Source organism: Leptonotus elevatus, chromosome 1 (assembly GCF_054856555.1).
Source record: "Leptonotus elevatus isolate MCC_2025b chromosome 1, RoL_Lele_1.0, whole genome shotgun sequence".
NCBI classification, from domain to species: Eukaryota; Metazoa; Chordata; class Actinopteri; order Syngnathiformes; family Syngnathidae; genus Leptonotus; species Leptonotus elevatus.
The window spans coordinates 45,433,482-45,453,633 of NC_141239.1; the positions used below are offsets into that span (position 1 = coordinate 45,433,482).

The 20,152-nt window shown below is 41.6% G+C and overlaps 1 protein-coding gene across 1 annotated transcript; it reads right to left on the minus strand.

Moving 5' to 3' along the window:
- Positions 1 to 2,325: 2,325 nt before the first annotated feature.
- Positions 2,326 to 19,849, minus strand: nacc1a (nucleus accumbens associated 1, BEN and BTB (POZ) domain containing a). Its single transcript, XM_086089066.1, has 8 exons — positions 19,292 to 19,849; positions 12,650 to 12,803; positions 11,288 to 11,560; positions 10,234 to 10,861; positions 9,990 to 10,160; positions 9,376 to 9,481; positions 9,167 to 9,264; positions 2,326 to 7,487 (listed from the first exon to the last, which is right to left on the minus strand). The coding sequence occupies exons 2-8, from the start codon at positions 12,773 to 12,775 to the stop codon at positions 7,177 to 7,179; spliced, it is 1,713 nt and encodes a 570-aa protein (XP_085945192.1). The 5' UTR covers positions 12,776 to 12,803; positions 19,292 to 19,849; the 3' UTR covers positions 2,326 to 7,176.
- Between the last annotated feature and the right edge of the window lie 303 nt (positions 19,850 to 20,152).

Genomic DNA, 20,152 nt, shown 5'->3' on the forward strand with positions numbered 1-20,152 from the left:
CCGGAAACGGAAACAAAGTTGATGGGTGAAAAATCGGTAGTCCCGCCTCCTCCGTGGCATATAGTCCATTGAAATAGAGGCAGCATGGTGCATAAGTGGTTCGAGTATCAGCCCAAAGTCAGATAGCATAAAACAGGAAACGACCAATCGTGGCTCAGTTTCCAAACGTCACATGACCCAACTCAAGAAAAGAAACGAGCCGTGATTGGTCGTTACCTGAGTTCTGAGCAGATGATGGTGATAGATGATTAAGCATATGAATTAAAACTACAATAATAATGACAATGGAGGAAAACCTTTAAAAAATTACTCAGTGCTTATGAGATGGGGGTTTTTTTGGGCCCTGCGGCTAATTTCCTGTTTTTGCCTAACACTAATTCCGCCACTGTGGACTGGCCCTGGCCGCCAGCCGTTTGCAGGGCACATAATCAGTGACACTGTCACTTGTGTACAATTTAGAGCAGGGGTGTCTCATTTTAATTCAGGGGCCTTTTTCATCTAAATTCGATCCAGGTGGGCCGGATCAATATGTCCATGCGGCCTGATGCGGTCAAAATAGTTCCTGTTGTTGTTTTTTGGGCAAATAGTTATAAATACATTCGGGAAACAATGCCATTTATTAATATCTTATTGCATTGTAATCTGAAGTTTTTCCCCCAAAAAATGAGCGCGATTCAAATGCTGAGTCCAAGTGTATCTGATTGCATACTTCAGAATGCCGTTTAAGTGGTCGGCAGTACGCCCTCTAGTGGACAAAATTAGCAAAGACATTATAGCGAAAGTTTGTGTTGTCCTCACCGGACAGATTGGACCACCAGACAGTTTTGGCCTGCGGGTATGGTTGACACCCCTGATTTAAAGTCTTCAGTGTGACATGCATGTTTTTGAGATGTAGGATGATGTTATTTTACATAACAGCTATAAAGCTGCGATAATAGGCTGGCATTTATTTGTTGTTTTTGTTTTAAATGTCACCAATCTGATGGTCTCACAATCCCACTGAATGATAATGATGACCATTAATATTTGGAACTTTTCCAGCACGAACTGAACTCTGATTTCTATACCTAGATATAAATTATTGATAAAAATCAGGTTTTGTAGTGTCACAATAAAAAACAATTTAAAGTACCTTAAAAACAAAACTAGCGCATTTCCCAATATAATTAATCATGGATCTTCAGATTGGGAGCATCTAAAAGCATCTACCATCTCTAAAGCAGGAACAAATATTTGTTCGTAAGTAAAATGTACTTACATGAGCCACATAGACATTAACATTGTCAATTAAGTAACAGCCTAGGTTTTCTCCCACTAAAGTAAACAGGTTCATTAAGTCAAAATTTCAATTTTAAATGAAAACGATATATTTTGCCAGCAGGCTGGGTAGAGAAAAAAAGCAGCCAGTTGAAAGTCCCTGCATTCTGCATACAGACCAAAAGAGGGCGCTATTGGCTTGAATGCTACGTAATCAAATTGTTCTATATAAATTCGGGGAAAAAGTGCAAAGCAAAAATAAAAATGTAGGTCACCTGAAGGGAACACACAACTTTTCCTGAGTCTGGTACTGACGCACAAGTTAATGGTGTTGGGAAAATTTTAATGAATTATAATTCACTCCCTCGTGTCATTTACGAATGTGACCAACTGCATATCAAATACAAATATTAAATTCTATAATAGTGACAATTCCGAACATCCTGGCGTTTCTCCTATTTCCACAATGCAATTTCCACGCCGTATTGTATCGCTGTTGCCTGTGGCTAGCATACACACCAGACATATTGTTATGGTAGTCACCATTTCAACACATTTTCAAATCAAAATAATCCTCTCAAAATTAATTACAACGATCCAAAGTCCAATGCTTTTCACTGAGCGGAGAGTGGTGTTTCATCCGCGAAAAATGCTGCATTCTAGGAAAGTGGGAAATCGGATTTATTGCACTGGGACTCTATCAGTTCCGACCTCAAAGCGTTTGAGGCAAATGTAAATACAATACATTTGCAATGGCTGCATTAAACAGAACAAATCATTTCTCAGAATCAGCCATCTTTGTCGTTTACGTTTGCCTCAAACGCTTTGAGGGCGGAACTGGGAAACGCCGAGTGGGATCAATCCGACTTCAAACCCTCCTCGAATGCAGCATAAGACCGCAATTTTGACTGTGTTTGGAGTATTGTCTTGGAATTAAACAACTGTTACTTAGAAGGAAGTAGAGCGTCTCATTATTTGGAAGTACCCTATCCATTTTTATAGTGTAGAAAGTTTTGGCAGGAGACAAACAACGACACAGACAGCAAAAAACAGCAAAAAAAGAAGAGAGAAATTGTTACAAATCTTTTATTAAGATATTCATCATGGACTCCATTTGGACATGTTGTCTTTATTTTACAGTTTGTTAATGTGCAATTACCGTGGATAATGTTGGGTCACAGTTACAGGGCTTTCACAAAGTTATTGGCACTTGGAACACAGAAAGAAGAGGTGGAGCGGCGCTGCGGGCGGGGTTTTTGCACGGGGGCGAGGGGCCAAGCCGGTACTTGCGACAAGCAGCGCCGTTTCGGGGTAAATACTGGATATACCACATGCTGTGAGTGGACAACAAACAACCGTACCTCTATGGGTGTCTATGCATTATATACAGTATTCCTCTATACATGTATATATCATATTTATATATGTACCGTTGTGTGACACAAGGATCTCCATGCCATGCCACACCGTATCCGTTCAAGTGTGAAGTGTAAACACATTTTCAAAAATAAAAGCAGAGAACACTGGTTCTCAAATCGATGATCTTGAAAAAGCCCCAGACGACTTTGTGGTGGGCGAGGCCGCGGACCGACCGTGCCCTCGCCGCTGACGTGAAAGCAAGCAAACGCTTCCTTCCTCGGAAAATAATGCTGATTCACAGCTACTACTGCAGTGTGAGCCAATGAGTCATCATCCGAGAAAGGAATCTGGATCAGTCGGTGCATCTGTGTGCTGATTTAGGACCGCACCGTTAGTCGTCTCGTAGCAAAGATTCTTTGCTTTTACAAGTTTGTTGGGGGGGGGGGGGGATTCAGTGCAAAACTGAAGGGCATTTCTGTGATAAGAAAAAAAAAAACTAGAGACATGTTGACAATTAACAATGAACTTAGAAAAGGGAACGAGCATACTGCAATTACTCATTGGTTGGAATTCTGCTGACTGTATGGAATTGATTGATTAATTGGAAGAAAAGAACATGACTTGATTGCTGTTTGTAGAATCGATGCTCCGTAGCATGTTCTAAAAATAGCGCTGTGGGTCATTGGCAGAGATTTAGTGTTATATTGTGATATTTATTCATTCCTAATTATTGTAAGTCTTCACATAAATGAATATTAATTACTAATATAAACAGTAATAATAAAGGAAATTTGACATCAGCTAGTGCCATAGAGTCTAATGCATAGGTATCAAACTCAAGGCTCAGGGGCTAGATCCGGCCCGCCACATCATTTGATGTGGCCCGCAAAAGCAAATCATGTACATTGACTTCATGTTTGGTGCTAAATACAAAATGGCAAATTGTCTTGACTTTTAACTCATTCACTGCCATCGACGGCTACAGACGTCAAAAATTCATTTGAACTAATTCTATTGGTTTAACATTTTTTTTCCACTTTTGTCAACAAGAGTATGAAAACCTAGAAAAAAATATTGTACATTTAGAACAGATACAAAATTTTTGATTAATTGTGAGTTAACTATTGAAGTCATGCTATAATTTTAATTGCCTGACGCCCCTAATTTTTAATAATCTTAAAAAAAAAAGATTATTAAAAGAAACGTCTAGGTTTTCATACTTTTGTTAACAAAAGTGGGGGAAAAAATGTAAAACTAATGGAAATATTTCAAAAGAATTTTTGACGTTTATAGGCGTCAATGGCAGTGAATGAGTTAATAAAGTTGAGATACTGTACATCCAATTAGGGATGACTACATGTCCTTGATCTATTCCGGGATTAATTCAATATACATCTTTTAGCGGGATGGAAGATTCTGAGCAGAATAAAGCTGAGGGAGTCGTCCTAACTCTATCAATTCCATACAGTCACCTGAATTCTCGACAGACAGCAAATACATGTCACAATTACACACAAAAGCCGGTGAGCATTTGAAAGTTTGAGTCCAAGCAGACGACTGCCGATGCTGTGGAGGTGAACGAGACACCTGGAAGCACAACAGCAGTCTTCAAAAGATTCTGCAGAGGTAAGCGGAGTGCTCGTATGAGGTTTTGTAGTTATTTACTGCTTCATCCCAAAGTACTGCATCACTTTTTGTTTGAAATCTCACCACACACATTCTTGTGATTTGCAAAAGGATCGACAGGCTTGTCCGTCGGATGCGTCTTCAAGTGAGGTTGAGCCGGCCGGGAATGGAAAAAGAAGCACAGCAAGCCGCGGGCGTTTTAACACGTCTCGTTAACATGAACATCGAAACCGTCATCGCGTGTCGTCTCGCCACTCATAATGTGCAATTAGTAGGGAGGGAAGGACAAACTCCGCCTAAACGACACAACTCTTGTCCATAAGGTGCACGAAAGCGCAGGTGCGAAAACCTCCTCTGGGCCTCACGTGACGGGACCGGCAAAACACACACGCATACACACAAACAACGCAAATCCAACTGGAGCAATATTGCTTCTTGAAAATTCTGTTCATTGATCTCCACTGAAAAGGCACATTCCATGATTCCATAAATATTCGCTCCCCCGCCCGTAACATGATTCCAATACAAAGTACAGTAGTCGTTTGGGGGGGGCCTTCACTTCCCTGCACGTCATTGTCAAAAACAGTCGAGGCAGATTCTGATTCCGTCTTTTTGCTTTTCAAGCTTGCCAACAAAGATGAAATGCGTCAAAGGTGGCAGTTCCACTGCCCATTCCATCCACAAAACAAACACACGCCTTCTGACTGTGGGGGGGGGGGGGGGGGCGCACTTCTACAATCCCCGTCCCCGCTCGCACGTCACGCGTACAAATATAGCTTCTCTTCTAAAAATAGGACCATCTTTGATACCTGTTGACATTTTCATTAAAATCATCTCAATAAAAAGCTGCTCCCAATCTTGCTCTAAACGCCGTTCAAGCTTGCTAAAAATATAGAAAACAAACCATGGGGTATTTTTATACAAGACTGCACAGTGAAACAGAAGAAAGGTAGATTTGGTGGAAACCATTTGTTGAGTGATGAGTGGAAGATGAAAGTAGTGTTCATATATTTCATAATATTCTTCTTCTTTTTTTTTTTTACTGGCTCTCATTTTTGGAGGCATTCGCACACTGGGGGGTAAAAACAAAAAAAATGCCATCAACACTTACATTCAAGACATACTAACTATGGAAACCGTTTGAGCGTTTATTCAATAGCCTTGCTATCCATTGTACTAGTACGTTCTTTACCCTCACTAGTACAGCAATTCAACACACTGGTCGCTATAATTTCTTACGAGTAACACATTTTCTACTACTTGGCACACTAGTAGGAAACGTGTCATACATCATACTGAAGACTTTGGAGCATTTATTTGATATCACTAGTAGCAATGATATTATAAAATTCTACTAGTTTACATCTAACCCTTTGCCAGCAGTACTAGTAGCATTCAAATGTCAACAAGTGCCGTTTGGGCTCAATAACATGTAATTGCCAAAGTTGGCCTACTCGTGTGTAGAAATGTTATGCAGTAGTAGAAGGCACTAGTGGAATTACTAGTTAATAGATAATCCTAGTAGTGCGCTGAGATTGTGTAGTGTACATAGACCTTAACTCATTCACTGCCATTAACGGCTATAAACGTTTAAAAATAATAATTTGAACTATTACTAATTAGTTTCAAATTTTTTCCACTTTTGTTAACAAGAGTATGAAAAGCTAGAATTTTTTTTATTGTACATTTAGAACAGATATCAAATGTGTGATTAATTGTGAGTTAACTTATGAAGTCATGTGATTAATTACAATAAAAAAAAATTATCATCTGACGCCCCTAATTTCTAATAATCTTTTCTTCTTCTTTTTTTTTAATTAGCGGCATCAGGCGATCATTAAAAATTCAATCACATGACTTCACTCAAGATTAATCACAAATTTTAGATCTGTTCTAAATGTACAATAAAAAAAAATTCTAGGTTTTCATACTCTTGTTAACAAAAGTGGGAAAAATGTGAAACAAAAAGAAATAGTTCAAATGAATGTTTGACGTCTATAGTCGTCAATGGCAGTGAATGAGTTAATTTGAATGCAGCTTTAAAGCTCCAACAGCTTTCTGGAAAAAACTTCTTTTTTTTTTAATCCTTGCTTTACATCTTAAGGTTATACTAGTAGGCCAAACGTTAACACTAGTAGCGGGGTGAGGGGGTCATTCAAATAATTACATTTTAAAATGTACTCTCAGACTCCTAGTGAGGGTAAAGAGCATACTAGTACCTGAACCTTAATATGAAATAAATGCTCAGTTTTCCTTGGTTTACATCTTAAGATCATACTAGTGAGCCAAAAATGTCACTACTATCATGGGGGGGGGGGGGGGGTTGCTAGTAAGACATAGCCATTGTACTACTTACTGTGCTGGGTTGTCTTACTAGTGAGGACAAAACGTACTAGTAGATGACCATTAAGATGGAAATCAAGGATATCAGCATTTATTCGATATCCTGATGACGAAGGTATTAGTGCGTGACCCGTGCCTACTAGTTGGACCTTGTAGTATTACTAGTGCAGCACAGTAGTTACTAGTAAGGCTTAGTTGCAAACTACTAGTAGCGGACACAACCAGTGCATGTATACTTGAAGCTGTATGTGAAGTCTATGGAATAAATGCTGCAAGGGCTTTTCCACAAGTGACCATGCAGACTCCCTCCTCAGGTTCCGGTATCAACTCGAACCAGCAGCGCTACTGGGAATGTATTTCATACGCGACGACAAACGAATGTGCTTACTACACACCTTCTAAAAGGACAAGGGGAGGCCCGAGGGCAAGCGGATGCCCTCTCACGCTCTCCCACCCTTCTAGAAGCTCCGCTATATACCGTCCGAAAAGAAAATGTGGTTTCCATGTCCCGGTTGCAGCCATAGCGGTGTAGTATCGACAGTCACGCGTGTGAGTGAGGAGGCAAGCGCAAGTGGGAAAAGCGCACGTGGCTCAAAATAACGCTCCCACGTCGCCGCTCACGCCCGCTAGGGATTCACCTGAAGAGCCGCCCGACTCGGCGCCGGCGGAGGCCGTGGCTTCCAGGGAGGCGGGGTCGAAGGGCGGGTCGGCGCCCAGGGCGTCGTCCTCGGCTTTGACGCCGTCGGAGAGGAAGGCCGAGTAGGCGTCGCTCTCGGCGATCAGCAGCTTGAGCTTGGGGATCCAGCTCTTGCGAACCACCCGCCGGGCGTTGGTGCACATGTCGGCGGCGATGGCGTTCATCTCGCTCTCTTTGAAGCTGGTGGCGAAGTTCTGGCAGTAAACTGATGCCGGGGAGACAAACGCGACGCAACGTTAGTGTGCTTGTTTCTTTTCGCTTGACCTGGCCGTAGCAGCCGCAATAACGTTAGCATTTTTCCACCCAGTGTTTCTGCAGCGATCACATCTAATTGAATGCCTTTTAACTCATTCACTGCTCGTCTGGTTAAAATGGATCTTTGACGTCGAGAATCGTCAATGGCAGTGAATCAGTTAACTCATTCACTGCCGTTGACGGCTATAAACGTCAAAAATTCATTTAAACTATTTCTATGAGTTTAATATTTTTTCCCCACTTTTGTTAAAAAGAGTATGAAAACCTAGAATTTTTTTGTTGTACATTTAGAATAGATATGACATTTGTGATTAATCGCGAGTTAACTAGTGAAGTCATGCGATTAATTACATTAAAAAAAATTATCGACGCTTGCCCCTAATTTTTTAGTCATCTTTTTATTTTTAATGAATTCATGGCAGTGAATGAGTTAATGACATTTTTTTAATGCAACATACATATTTTGATATGCTGTGTATATATTAGTGGTGTCAATTAATTACAATGTTCAAAATTAAGTTCATGATTTCCATAGTTAACTCACGATTAATCAAAATTCCTCCTACGTTATATCTGTTCTAAATGTACAATAAAATCTATTTTTCAAGGTTTTCAAACTCTTGTTAATTAACATCAAAGTGGGGAAATATGCTTCGCAAATACAAATGTGATTGTATAATTTAGTTCATTGAGTCATTTTATTACAAGTAATTCCTGAAGCTACATCGAACAAGATGTGAATGAGTCATAGATTTGTGTTGAGGTAATTTTTCTGCTACTGGGTGGCATTCATGTTTCATGTTGGACGTTGGCGACAGGAACGCTACATTTAACTTCTTAAATTCAGAGCAATTGGTTTGGAACAAGAAGCAACTCATGGACTCCAGGCCATTTTGTGCATTGTCAATGGGTCACCAGTGCCCACAAATACATATATTTTGATCACATTAATCATTTACACAAAATATGTCAAATGTAATGTTTTTAAATTTCACATCATATTAAATACTTCTTAAGTCATTTGCTCCCAAAAACTTATAAATACATTATATGTTATATATTACCGGTGTCCCAAAGACGTATTTATACGTTTTTATGCTAGACTAGAGTATACAGAAGGCTTAGATGCAGCCTCTGAAGAAAATGGTTGAAGCAAAAGCAGCCAGCAGGTGCCAGCAGAGAATAAAAGATCAAACAAGGCCATGTTGAAAAAAAGCTGTTTTCCCCACAGTGTAAAACTGATTTGTGAATAAAGATGAAACTTAGCTATATTTGAATGCTAACAGATAGAAATATACTTTTTTGTCCTGGTGAAAGAAGAGACTCTAATCTTTCTTTTGGTAGGTATAGCAATAGAACACAATATTCTGTAGAACTTGCAAAATCAATCAAAATCCAGTAAAACAGTCGGGAGTGAAGGGGGTTGCGTCAGTGAAAATGGCTGGGAGTGAATGAGTTAATGCCATTTAAGGCCTTGTTTTTAGCTAAATCCATTTAATGGTTGAATGGCTTGTGGATACCTGCCGAACTTTGATTAGATGGTCAAAATAAAACCTGGGAAAGAATGCGTCTCAATTTCAAAACGTTCCACTATCGTTTGGCACTCCATCTTACAAATTGTGTGCTCACATTTAACTGCGTGCAGCACCCTGTTGTCCAGGGGCTTGCGGCTGGGGTCGTTGGTGGAGGAGCGGATGCCGGTCCCGCAGCTGTTGGCTAGCGTGTTCCTACGGAGAAGCATGATTGGAAGGCCAAAATTAAGAAAAAACTAACATAGAGGTGAAATCATTGCTTTGATTTAAGCATCAAAACAAAAGAGGTGGGTGGAGGGAAGCAACCTGTCAAAGAAGGCGGCCAGCAGCCTCCTTAGCAGCACCTTGTGTCTGGTCCCGGCACTCACATGACAGTTCATCAGCTGGGCCCGGGAAATAAAGACAGACGTACCTGGGGACGGACACACAGACAAGCGCATCAATGCATATGAGAACGACAACTTCACCATTTCAACGACAGATTGGTTCCATTTTCTCACTCCATTTCAATGTGTGATGTCTTCTATTATTATCAAATCTTTTGTCCCTACAAAGTCAATCACATAAAAATATGTTATTATGTTGCCAAGCGTCAGTAGCCATTGTAACTGACAAGCTTTTGTGGGATGCAGCCATTTTTAAGTGTGTAAACGAAGACGCCACGTCACATTCACGTCAAGAACTGTTTGCATGGCGTTTATTCGCAGTGGCAAAAGGAACGCGCTACCTCTGTGATTCCAAATGACATTTCGTTTTGATTCGGCCTTTTTATTCCGATTGAGGTGTTTACATGCAGCGTTTTCATTCCGTTTGGTCATTCGGTTTCATTCTCATCGGAATACGATGCACTCGTAAGTAAGTACGTTATCTTGATGGGCAAAGTGTGTGTACACCTTCGTATCACACGTGCAATCACATACCTGAGACCAGCTCTAGTTTCTCAGCAGGATCGCCTTCCTCATACAGTTTGGGATGACAGCGGTTGCCGATCTGGGCGATAAGCTCTGCCGGGAGACAAGTGAGGTCGCGGCCACGCATGCGACCCCGTGTCTCCGTGTGGTCGGGAAGCGCCTCCACCCGTTCGCCGCAGGCTGAGGAAACACAATGCTGAAGCGTTAGACCACACACACTCATTGTGATATTGAGATTTCATCATCGCGTTACCTGCTGCCCCCATGTTGAGCATGCTGTACATGGTGTACATGTTGCAGATTTGCCGGTACTGCTCTTCAGCACATTCCTCTGTGCCTTCCTCCTCCTCTTCATCATCGTGGTAGCTGATGGGCGAGTCGCTAGCGTAGGTGCTCAGGGTGCCAGGGCTGGCGCCCTCCGACATGCCCACCCCGGACGCAGAGGTCCCGTTAGTGCCCACGTTGCCACTAAGCCCGCCACTTGCCACCATGCCAGCCAGGCTGGTCGCCGTGGCGCCCATACCCATGGCCAGTCCCAGCGCTCCGGCGCTCTGGATGGCACTGCCTCGCGCCGCCTCCTGGGAATAACGCGCCGCCTTTCTGGCGCCCCCTCCTGTTCCGGAGCCCCCACCTCCTCCATCCCGGCTGCTGCCGCCCTCCCACAGCCGCTTGGCGACGGGAGTGCAGACCACGGAATGAGCGGCGGCTTCCGGTTGGCTGGCAGGGTGCTCCGTCTTCACGCGCGACACCAACGAGAGCGGCGTCAAGCAGGCGGCGGGCCGGGCCGCGCCCGTACCCGTCTGTGTGACAGGACTCTGAGGCTCAGATGGTGGAGCCTCCTCTGCGTTAAGACCCTGGGAGTCACAGCTGGGGGAGGAAACCTATAGACAAAAAATCCCATGTCAGCATATATTGGACTTTATCGTTTACAGTAAAGGGAAAGTGTGTTCCATCTCATTTGATTGTACAGGTGTTCCCATCAGTGTCCATCAACTGCCAAATAAGGAGTGCTGTAAACAGCCACGTTATTCATTGCAATTAATGAACAGATTAAGTCGTGCTTTCCTCGTACTAGACTTGCAAAGCAGATTAAATCCTGTTAGCACACACGTTAACAAATTCTCCATAAAGCTACTAACGGTCAGAGAGTCCACACCAATAAAATGACATCATTTGGAGAATTAATTGAGAATTAATTTCTTCCTGTTTTCATCTCAATTATGGGACTGACAACTAAACATTTGCTTCAGAGACTTCAACAAAAACCAAGAAGAAATTTTCATTTCATTTTTCTTTTCTTTTTTTACCTTGAGAAAGAATTCAGTGCCTTTTTCCATGATCTGTTGTATCTGCAGGAAGCCAGCAGTATACATTAAGAGGAACTGGTCCCCCACGGTCATGCTGAGACGGCCGGTGTAGCAGAAGGCCAAAATCTGTTGGAAGCTCTGCGGCTGCACGGCCGGTGGAAGCTCCACCACTGTTGGGCTGGCCTCGCTGAAGGTGCAGCCTCCGATACTGCCGCTGTTGCTGAAAAGGTCCCGGAAATAAGAACTGCTCGCAGCCAAGACAGCGCGGTGAGCCTTTAACAGAAGGAGGAATCGGATTGGAATTTTAAAAAACAATTCAATCTGTCACTGAACTCCTAAATTTAAGCCACCACCAAAACTACCATTTTCTGTTATACATAATAGCACCGTATCGTATAAAATAGGACTACAACAGAATGTCAAAAAATGTTAACCACCAACAACCCGGAGCGATAGTATACATTAACTCAATCACTCCCAGCCATTTTCAATCCCGTTCGCTCCCGGCTGTTTTACTGGCTTTTCACTGATTTTGCGAGGCCAAACAGAATATTGTGTTCTATTGCTATCAAAACATGGAACCTACCAAAAGAAAGATGAGTCTCTTCTTTCATCAGAAAAAAAAATAAATATATTTTTCTATCCATTTCCATTTTGCAGCAAAAGCTTGCTTGCAACAGGGTCTGGTTGATCTCTTATACTCTGCTGCCACCTGCTGGCCGTTTTTGTAATAACTACCATTGATTCAACCGTTTGCTGGAGTTCAGAGGCTGCATCAGAGCCTTCTGTATGCTTTAGCATAAATAAAAAAAAACCATAAAAACATAAAAAACGTATAAATACGTATTTTGGACTGGCAATATTTAGAATAGAACATATTTATAAGTTTTGGGGAGCAAATGAGTTAATTTCATACTCTTAAGTGTTCATTTGCGTTTTACAGATAATGTATTTTTTTTTGTAGTATGATCAAGTGAAAAAAGATTTTATGCCAATGTATGTTGAGGCTGAGCAAGATTGTGTGGCCGGACTTATGACTTTTTTTTTTCTCACAGTGACTTCCCTGAGAACTTGAAAGTTACGACTTGAGACTTATTTGTGACTTGCACGACAAAAACGTCACATACAAAAATATCTACAGCTTGTGTCTAGAAATGGTCAGTCCAGCAAATGTGAAACAAAGTCCTAACTTGCCCCACTCTCTTCACTTGCCATCTGTGTGAGGTTGCTAGCACAGAATATGATCATCTGTCTCTCACTGCCCGTCTCCAGGTTCTTTCCTTCGAGCCGCAAACCAGTTGTTTTTCTTATTATTTTCACCTCTTATGGAAACTTTGAAATGGAATCAAAACCCGGCCCTACCTTGAAGGCATGCCCCTTAACCACCACGGAGACGTCACAATAGAGGCCCTGCAGACGCTGCTCGTTCAGACACTCTAAAACGTTGTTGCCAAAGTTTGGGATCGCCATCTGGAGGGTCTGGGCCATGGTGCGCCAATGCACACCAACAAAGGCTCTGTTTGGGGAAAGACACAAAAATAGTCACGATTTTAGTTTTCTATAGTTAACAACCTTGAAGAGCTGAGGTACACTTTTACATCAATCTGCTAGTTCATCATCCAGCAGCCAGTCATGGTTAAACTACTGTGACTCACTATGAGAGATGACATAATTCATCGGTGATCGGGCGTATGGTGGACTACACCCAGGACGGGTCGCCGGTCAATCTCAGACTACACAGGGACAGACAACCATTCACAATTACACTCACACTGTGACTGAGTAGGAAGTGAACCCCCGCTGAGTGTACCACTGCATCGTCAGTGACTTCAGTATTGCGCAACATTGCTAAAAGAAAGCCAAAACATTGCAACAACTTAACGTATGTATCCATCAGTGATACAGTGTGATATAATCATTAGGGGTGGGAATCTTTGAATGTCTCACTATTCGATTCGATTCCGATTTTTGGGCCTGCGATTCGATTCAGAATCGATTTTTAATTAAGGCCGATTTTTTGATACAAAATGATTTGATTGACAAAGATTTTTGCTTCAATCTATAGATGTGCAAGCAATTGTAATGATCTACTCCAGTCTGACTCGCTAATGCTAATTAGCGCGCTACTCGCAGCACTTTTATCACTCAAAAGAACGGCTCCACGCTGGAAAAACAACAAAACACTTTTATTGGAATAACTTGATCGTGACTTTTTCCTTCTACTCTCTAATGTTGCTACAACTTAACAGTGTATTAGGCCGCGTGCAACCACACTGCCCCTCAGTGGCCAAACCGGGTACAACATGAACAGCGCTCCCAATAAAAGGTACACACAGACAAAGGCAAGACAGTATAAAATCATTTAAATAAAATCGATTTTGGGACATTTAAAATCGATTCTGAATCGTACTAAATGAGAATCGTGATTCTTACGAGAATCGATTTTTGGGCACACCCCTAAAAGCTGGAGAACTTTGTGAGCGAGAGAATGCAAACAAATGACTACTCATTAAATCTTTACTCATTTTACCCAGTAATACTTAAATGTGTGTCTTGATGAGATTAAAGTATGTGGCAAAGGTAAAACTCATAAATTGTTTTTTTCATATGGTCTCTCTATCAGGTATCGCGATCGAGTCTGGAACCCGCGCTAAATGGGGGTTTCACTGTACATTTGCTATGTGGCAGACGATTATTCACACGGTCCTATTGAAGACGTTTCAGTAGCCCATGAAAGGACAATATTTGCTCATGATTTGGCGGGTAATCTACATTCCATTAATCCTATACGTCACGTCGGCCTCTCAGGAGCCGTCACTGCCAGAGCTCAATGAAAGCCTGTTTTATGTTCTGTCTTCTATGAGCCATAAAATCCAGTGTCCTTAGATAACTGGGTCATGTGCTGTTATTCTGTGTGTGTGTGACTTGAACAAACAGCACATAGCATGTTTCTATTCACTGTACACCAAACATCCAAAGGCAAACCACATTTTGCACGGCCACCGTCGGCCAGCCACAGACATTTAAGTGACTACATCCTTTTTCAGTGCACATGAACATGTCATTGCAAGATACAGATTATCATGTGAACATATCCTGTACGTCTATGTACTATTCACTGAAATAAAAGCAAGTTCTGTCTGTATAACAAACGGAAAGGTTTCATCCCAATACCAGCCAGGTATGCCATTAGAGCAGGGGTGTCAAATTCATTTTTATCTTGGGTCACATCGCCTCAGAAGATCACGAACTCATTTATCCTACCATCAATAGTTACAACATAGTGTATGTTTTATTTTGTAGGCTGCACTCTGTCATGTATTCATTTTACAAATCATGCTTTGTGACTGTCCGTTTCCCAGAATGCAGCTCAAGGTTTCATACTTTTTAAGTAAACAAACCGAACTAGCTAGAGCTAAACATCGCATCACAACTTAACTCATTCACTGCCATTGACGGCTATATACGTCAAAAAATTCATTTGAACTATTTCTATTAAAAAAATGTCCCACTTTTGTTAACAAGAGCATGAAAACCTATATATTTTTTATTGTACATTTAGAACAGATATAAAATTTGTGATTAATCGTGAGTTAACTAGTGAAGTCATGTGATTAATTACGATTACATTTTTAATCGCCTGATGCGCCTAATTTGTAATAATCTTTTTCTTTTTCTTAAATCGTGTCAGGCGATTTACATTTTAATCGTAATTAATCACATGACTTCATGAGTTAACTCACGATTAATCACAAATTTTATATCTGTTCTAAACGTACAATTAAAAAAAGTTCTAGGTTTTCATACTCGTTAACAAAAGTGGAAAAAAAATTCAACTAATAGAAATAGTTCAAATGAATTTTCGACGTCTATAGCAGTCAATGAGTTAAGAATCTTCCACTAAATCGTCAGGCACAGTTCAACTTGTCTGGTGCAAGTTTAAGCTTCTCTAACTAACATATTACTAAGCAGCGATTGAGTGTGTGTAAAAACTATGAGATGTGATGAACGAAATCCTCCTCACATCCAAAGCCAGTAAGTAGGCCATTTACTGTAAAAAAAAAAAAACTCTTTTAGCCATTATGTTATTGTAACTTAAGAACTTTTACGTTAGTATGGTGTTAATGTACTGATCAGCAAACTTAAGTGTTATTTGCGTAGGTGTGTGTACTTATCAATGTTAGACATTTCCCGAGAGGAAAAAAAACAAACACATTGTCAACGCCAAAATGATTTATTCTAAAAAGATCTGTTAAACAGCCCTATAAACAACTATTGTTCGATCCCTTTTAAGAAAGGATGTGATGGTGGGGTCTTATCTGCTACAGATTTTCCACCCGATAAATGAAAAAAGCAAATCCATTTAGCGATAAACATGAAGCAGACACACTTTATTTGCTTTAGTATGTCACATGGAATGATGTAAAACTGTGGAAGCATTGTCAAGGCTTGGACTTGCAAGGCTTTGTGATGGCAGCAGAAAAATTCAGTCAGAAATCCACAGAAACATACTGTCAAAAAAAAAAAAAAAAAAGGGAAATGGAACCCAAACTAATCCTTCATCACGCACTATAATTAGGGAACAACCGATTAATCGGCCGCCAATTATAATCGCCCAATTATTGCCCTTCAAACATCGGCCAATTGGGCCAAATGACAGATTGTTTTCCCCTTAAAAACATTATAATCAAAGAAAACTGAAGGATCCGATGCTGTGAAAGTACCCTGAATGCACCATTTTCTTGTGTAGCATTAGCAACGAGCAAGTGAGTACTGTATGTTGTTCTGTTTGTCCCTAAGCGTCCTTTAAGCTGTTTATTGACACATTAGTTAACTGTAAAACTAAACACATTGCAGTAAAAATTGTATGCACTGTAATGTTTAAATACAAAACATGTTTTGTTTTTAAAACATCGCTGGCCTAGCGCTAATGCTAAAAGCGAAGTAGGGATCTCATTCAAATGCCAACAGGAAGTTAGCATCAATTTTGGAAGTGTTTTTCCTTCAAATAACGAATATTCACACACAAATGCTGTGGGAACACACACACTCACAGGTAAGAGGCAAGGCATTCTTCCCAATCTGTGAAAAACGAGGTATTCATTTAAATAGAATTAAATCGCAACTTTCTTCTGTTCTTCCTTTAAGTGTGTACACCATGGATGCACGGCACCACACTGCCCCAAAGAGGCCAAAACACGTAGGAACGGTCAGTATTTGTTCTTACTGTTTTTTCAGTTGCAAATATTTTAATATATTCTTATTTCACTTTCTTCCTGTTTTATTTTGTCAATGTCCTTTCAAGTTATATTTAAAGTCCTTTATCATCACGATCCACGATATGGCACGAAATACAATCCCCGAGGTCCCGGTTAGCCCAATAAGTCCCAAGACTTGTGAAAATAACACAAGATAAATATATATATATATATATATATATATATATATATATATAATTAAAAAATAAGGTTAAGCTTAGAAGGAAAATGAGCAATAAAAATGCAAGAGGCTTGAATTTCACATGATATTTGCAACGCAATCGTACTTGACAAAAACAATCATGTTCAATTGTTCAAAGTGCAGGGATGAATGGGCATGACGCTTTAATGACACTTGAGTAGTTGAGCTTTAGTAGTTGAATAAATACTAAGCTTTGAAATCAAATTGTTTTCTTAATCGTGATTTCAATCTCAATTGCTATTTTTCCAAACCAATTGTGTACTCTAAACATATAGTACAGCAGTTGTACACAAGTAAGAATGAGTTTATTATTTACATAAAACCTTTTATACTTAATGATATATATATATATATATATATATATATATTAGGAGTGTTAGAAAAAATTGATTTGGCAATATATCGCAATATTACAGCGCGCAATTCTCGAATTGATTCGATATGCTGCCGAATCGATTTTTAAACATCAATTTTTTATGGGAATATTCAACAAAATGTCTTACTTAGGGTTAGGATTCACACTTTAAGCATGGAAGAATGTTATATTAATGGAACATTAAGCCTTAATATTTTATTTCAGTGCTGTTCAAACATGAAACAGACTGCAACCTGTTTTTCAGATTAATAATTTGTTTATATTTTTTTACAAATCTTACAGTGTACATGTACAAGTTTAGTGATTTGTATTTTCTAAATTTGAGTTTAAAAAATTGCAATAATCAATTTATAGATTTGTATCGGGATTAATCGGTATTGAATCGCCAGGCACTAAGCAATTCACACTCCTAATATATATATATATATATATATATATATATATATATATATATATATATATATATATATATATATATATATATATATATATATATATATATATAGGCTAATTATTTGTTTCCCCTCACCAAAATTGGTATTGGTCGGGCCCTAACTATAATACATAAAAACACTGCTGAATTGAGAAAGGAGTTCATCAAGGGCAAGAAGTGTTAAGTTTAAGAGTGGCCAAGTCTTCCAGACTTAAACCCCATAGAGCATACATTTTAACTGCTCAGGAGACAGGAAGGATAAATGACCCCAAACAAGCAAAAACAGAGAAACCAAACAAAAGTTTGGTGATGTCAGTGGGTCACAGGCTTGCTGCAATCATCGCAAGCAAACAAACTTGAATCAATGCTTTTGCATACCTAAACCTAAAATTGTGCTATCTTCTAAGTTGTGTCTCAGATCCAGATGTTAACACCTGTTAATGAAAGCTGAAACGATCCACTGGTCTGGTGTTCATCTGTGGATGTCAAAACCAAAAAAAAAAAATCTATGGTGGGAGTGACCACTGAGGGCTGGTGAGAGCAGCCCCATCATATCCAAAGCCTTTCATTTGGGGCTTCGCCAAGCTCCAGGGTAAAGAGAAATGCTCTCTTTGTCTCACTCGAGCTCCCTCTCCCTCATACTAAAACACAGATGCGCACACACCAACTCAAACAAACCCCACAAAAGGCACAGTGACTCGCACACAGACAATACAGCTTGTTTACGGATTGGCGAGCCGCAGTGAGCACACATGCTTGCACATGAAGACACACAAACACAGGGTTTGGAGAGGAGGGGGCACTGGGGTTGCACAGTTTGTTCTGACAGTGAAAGAGATGTGACTGAGTGTGCATGCGTCTTTATGCACCAAGGAGGGGCAACCGAGTCTTGGAGAGAATAGAGGGATCATCCCCAGGTCGCCCAAAATGCCATTTAACTTAAAATCCAAACACTAAAGCAGCCTTGCTGGGAAAGTGGGTCAAACAAGAAGCACACTTAAGACCTTTCCATCAAGTCTACTGAATGACTTGCATGCTTGCTTTTTTTTTTTACACAGTCCATTTGGTGTTGTGACAGTAAGCGTTTCCGAACCCAAGCAGCCTTTTTTTCGACTGCTGGACTGTGGAGTCATTGCTGCAGCTGGCAGGCACACAATGCTGACTTTCTGCAGGCATTTCCTGGTTCTCGTGTGCCCGCATCAAGTTATGGCAGACGTGTCTGGTTATTCCTGCATTCAAAACCACACACACACAGTATAGCATTATTGAGACATTCTACACAAGCATCCGCGTTGATCGGTTTTACCCGAAAGGGATGCTGGGTAAGACAGGGGCACACGAGGACTCCGCACGGTGCCAGCCTACCAGCCGGCCGGGGTCTCTCGACTGGCGGCTGGCACCGGAGGCGACGCGAGGGAGGCGGCACGGGCTGGCAGCGAGACCCCGGCGAGCGCGAGGTTGTCCCCGCCGCTGACGTTACCGTGCGGTCAAATTGCACTCCGAGTGTGCCCTCGCTCGTCGCTCCATTTCGTCCCGACAGTCTCGTGGGACTGAAAGAGACGTTCATCGTCCTCCCCAATCCGCAGCGGGCCTGTCGAGGTGGCTAACGGCTAAAGCTAACTGTTAAATATTTTGGGCGCACCATCCACCTCGTGCACACTCAAAACCAACAAATATCAAGTCTTTCCACGACGGTGCACACTCCTAAACACACAAACACACGCATATTACTTACTGTCAACGCGGGCGAGGAAGCTGGGCTGCGACGTCGCTTATCAAGCACCCAAATGTGTCTTATTTAAATATTTTGGTGATGGGGGAAATCGCTCCCCCTGCCAGTCTCCATTCTACCGACATCAACAGGTCATCCCGGGACACGCAGCAGCTGAGCGCGAGCCAGACGGAACCAGTGCGGCAGCGAGCGGGGGTGGGGGAGGGCGCACAACAACGAGCAATTATTCCCAAGTGCCGCTAGCGAGGGCTGTCTTGACGCACACCTGACCGCCGCTGCATTTTGGCGTGTTTGTGACAAAGAGCAACATGGCGCGGGGATTTGGCCGCGTCGCTTCGTGAGCGACAGGCGGCGGGGGGCAGTCGAGGCAACCTGGACTCGTCCCCTACTTTCCCCCGAACTTTAAATGTCCCGTATCAGCCGGATTCTTCACCGTCATCATCGTCAGCAACCTTGACTTGAAGCGCAGACTGGCCCTCCCACACTTCGCACCCCCCTCCCCGCTCATCCCACTTGGCTTCCTCCTCCTCCTCCTAGTCTTCTAACGCCGCTGGATCCTGAGACGACCCCCTCCCCTCCCCTCCCCTCCTCCTCCCTTCCCCTCACCTTCCTCCGGCCCACGAGACACTCGCTCGCCCCCTTCGACTGGAACCCGATAGCGATTGTCGGGATCCCCGGTGACTGCGGAACACGGAAGCACTATTTGAAGAAGACGAGCACGTCATTCCATCGCATGACTTCCAGCCAGGATCAGAGCGTCATCAGCAAGCGAACATGCTGGTCCACCCCAAGCAAAATTTCACTTTTTTTAGGGGGGCTCTATTTTTATGGCTGACAATAATCACAGTTGTTGTAAGAAAGAAA

Coding starts and splice junctions, on each gene's coding strand:
- nacc1a (XM_086089066.1), bottom strand. CDS start 12,775: ATGGCCCAGACCCTCCAGATGGCGATCCCAAACTTTGGCAACAACGTT. Junction 11,561..12,649: donor TTAAGGGGCATGCCTTCAAG/GTAGGGCCGGGT, acceptor CTTCTGTTAAAG/GCTCACCGCGCTGTCTTGGC. Junction 10,862..11,287: donor GCACTGAATTCTTTCTCAAG/GTAAAAAAAGAA, acceptor TTTTGTCTATAG/GTTTCCTCCCCCAGCTGTGA.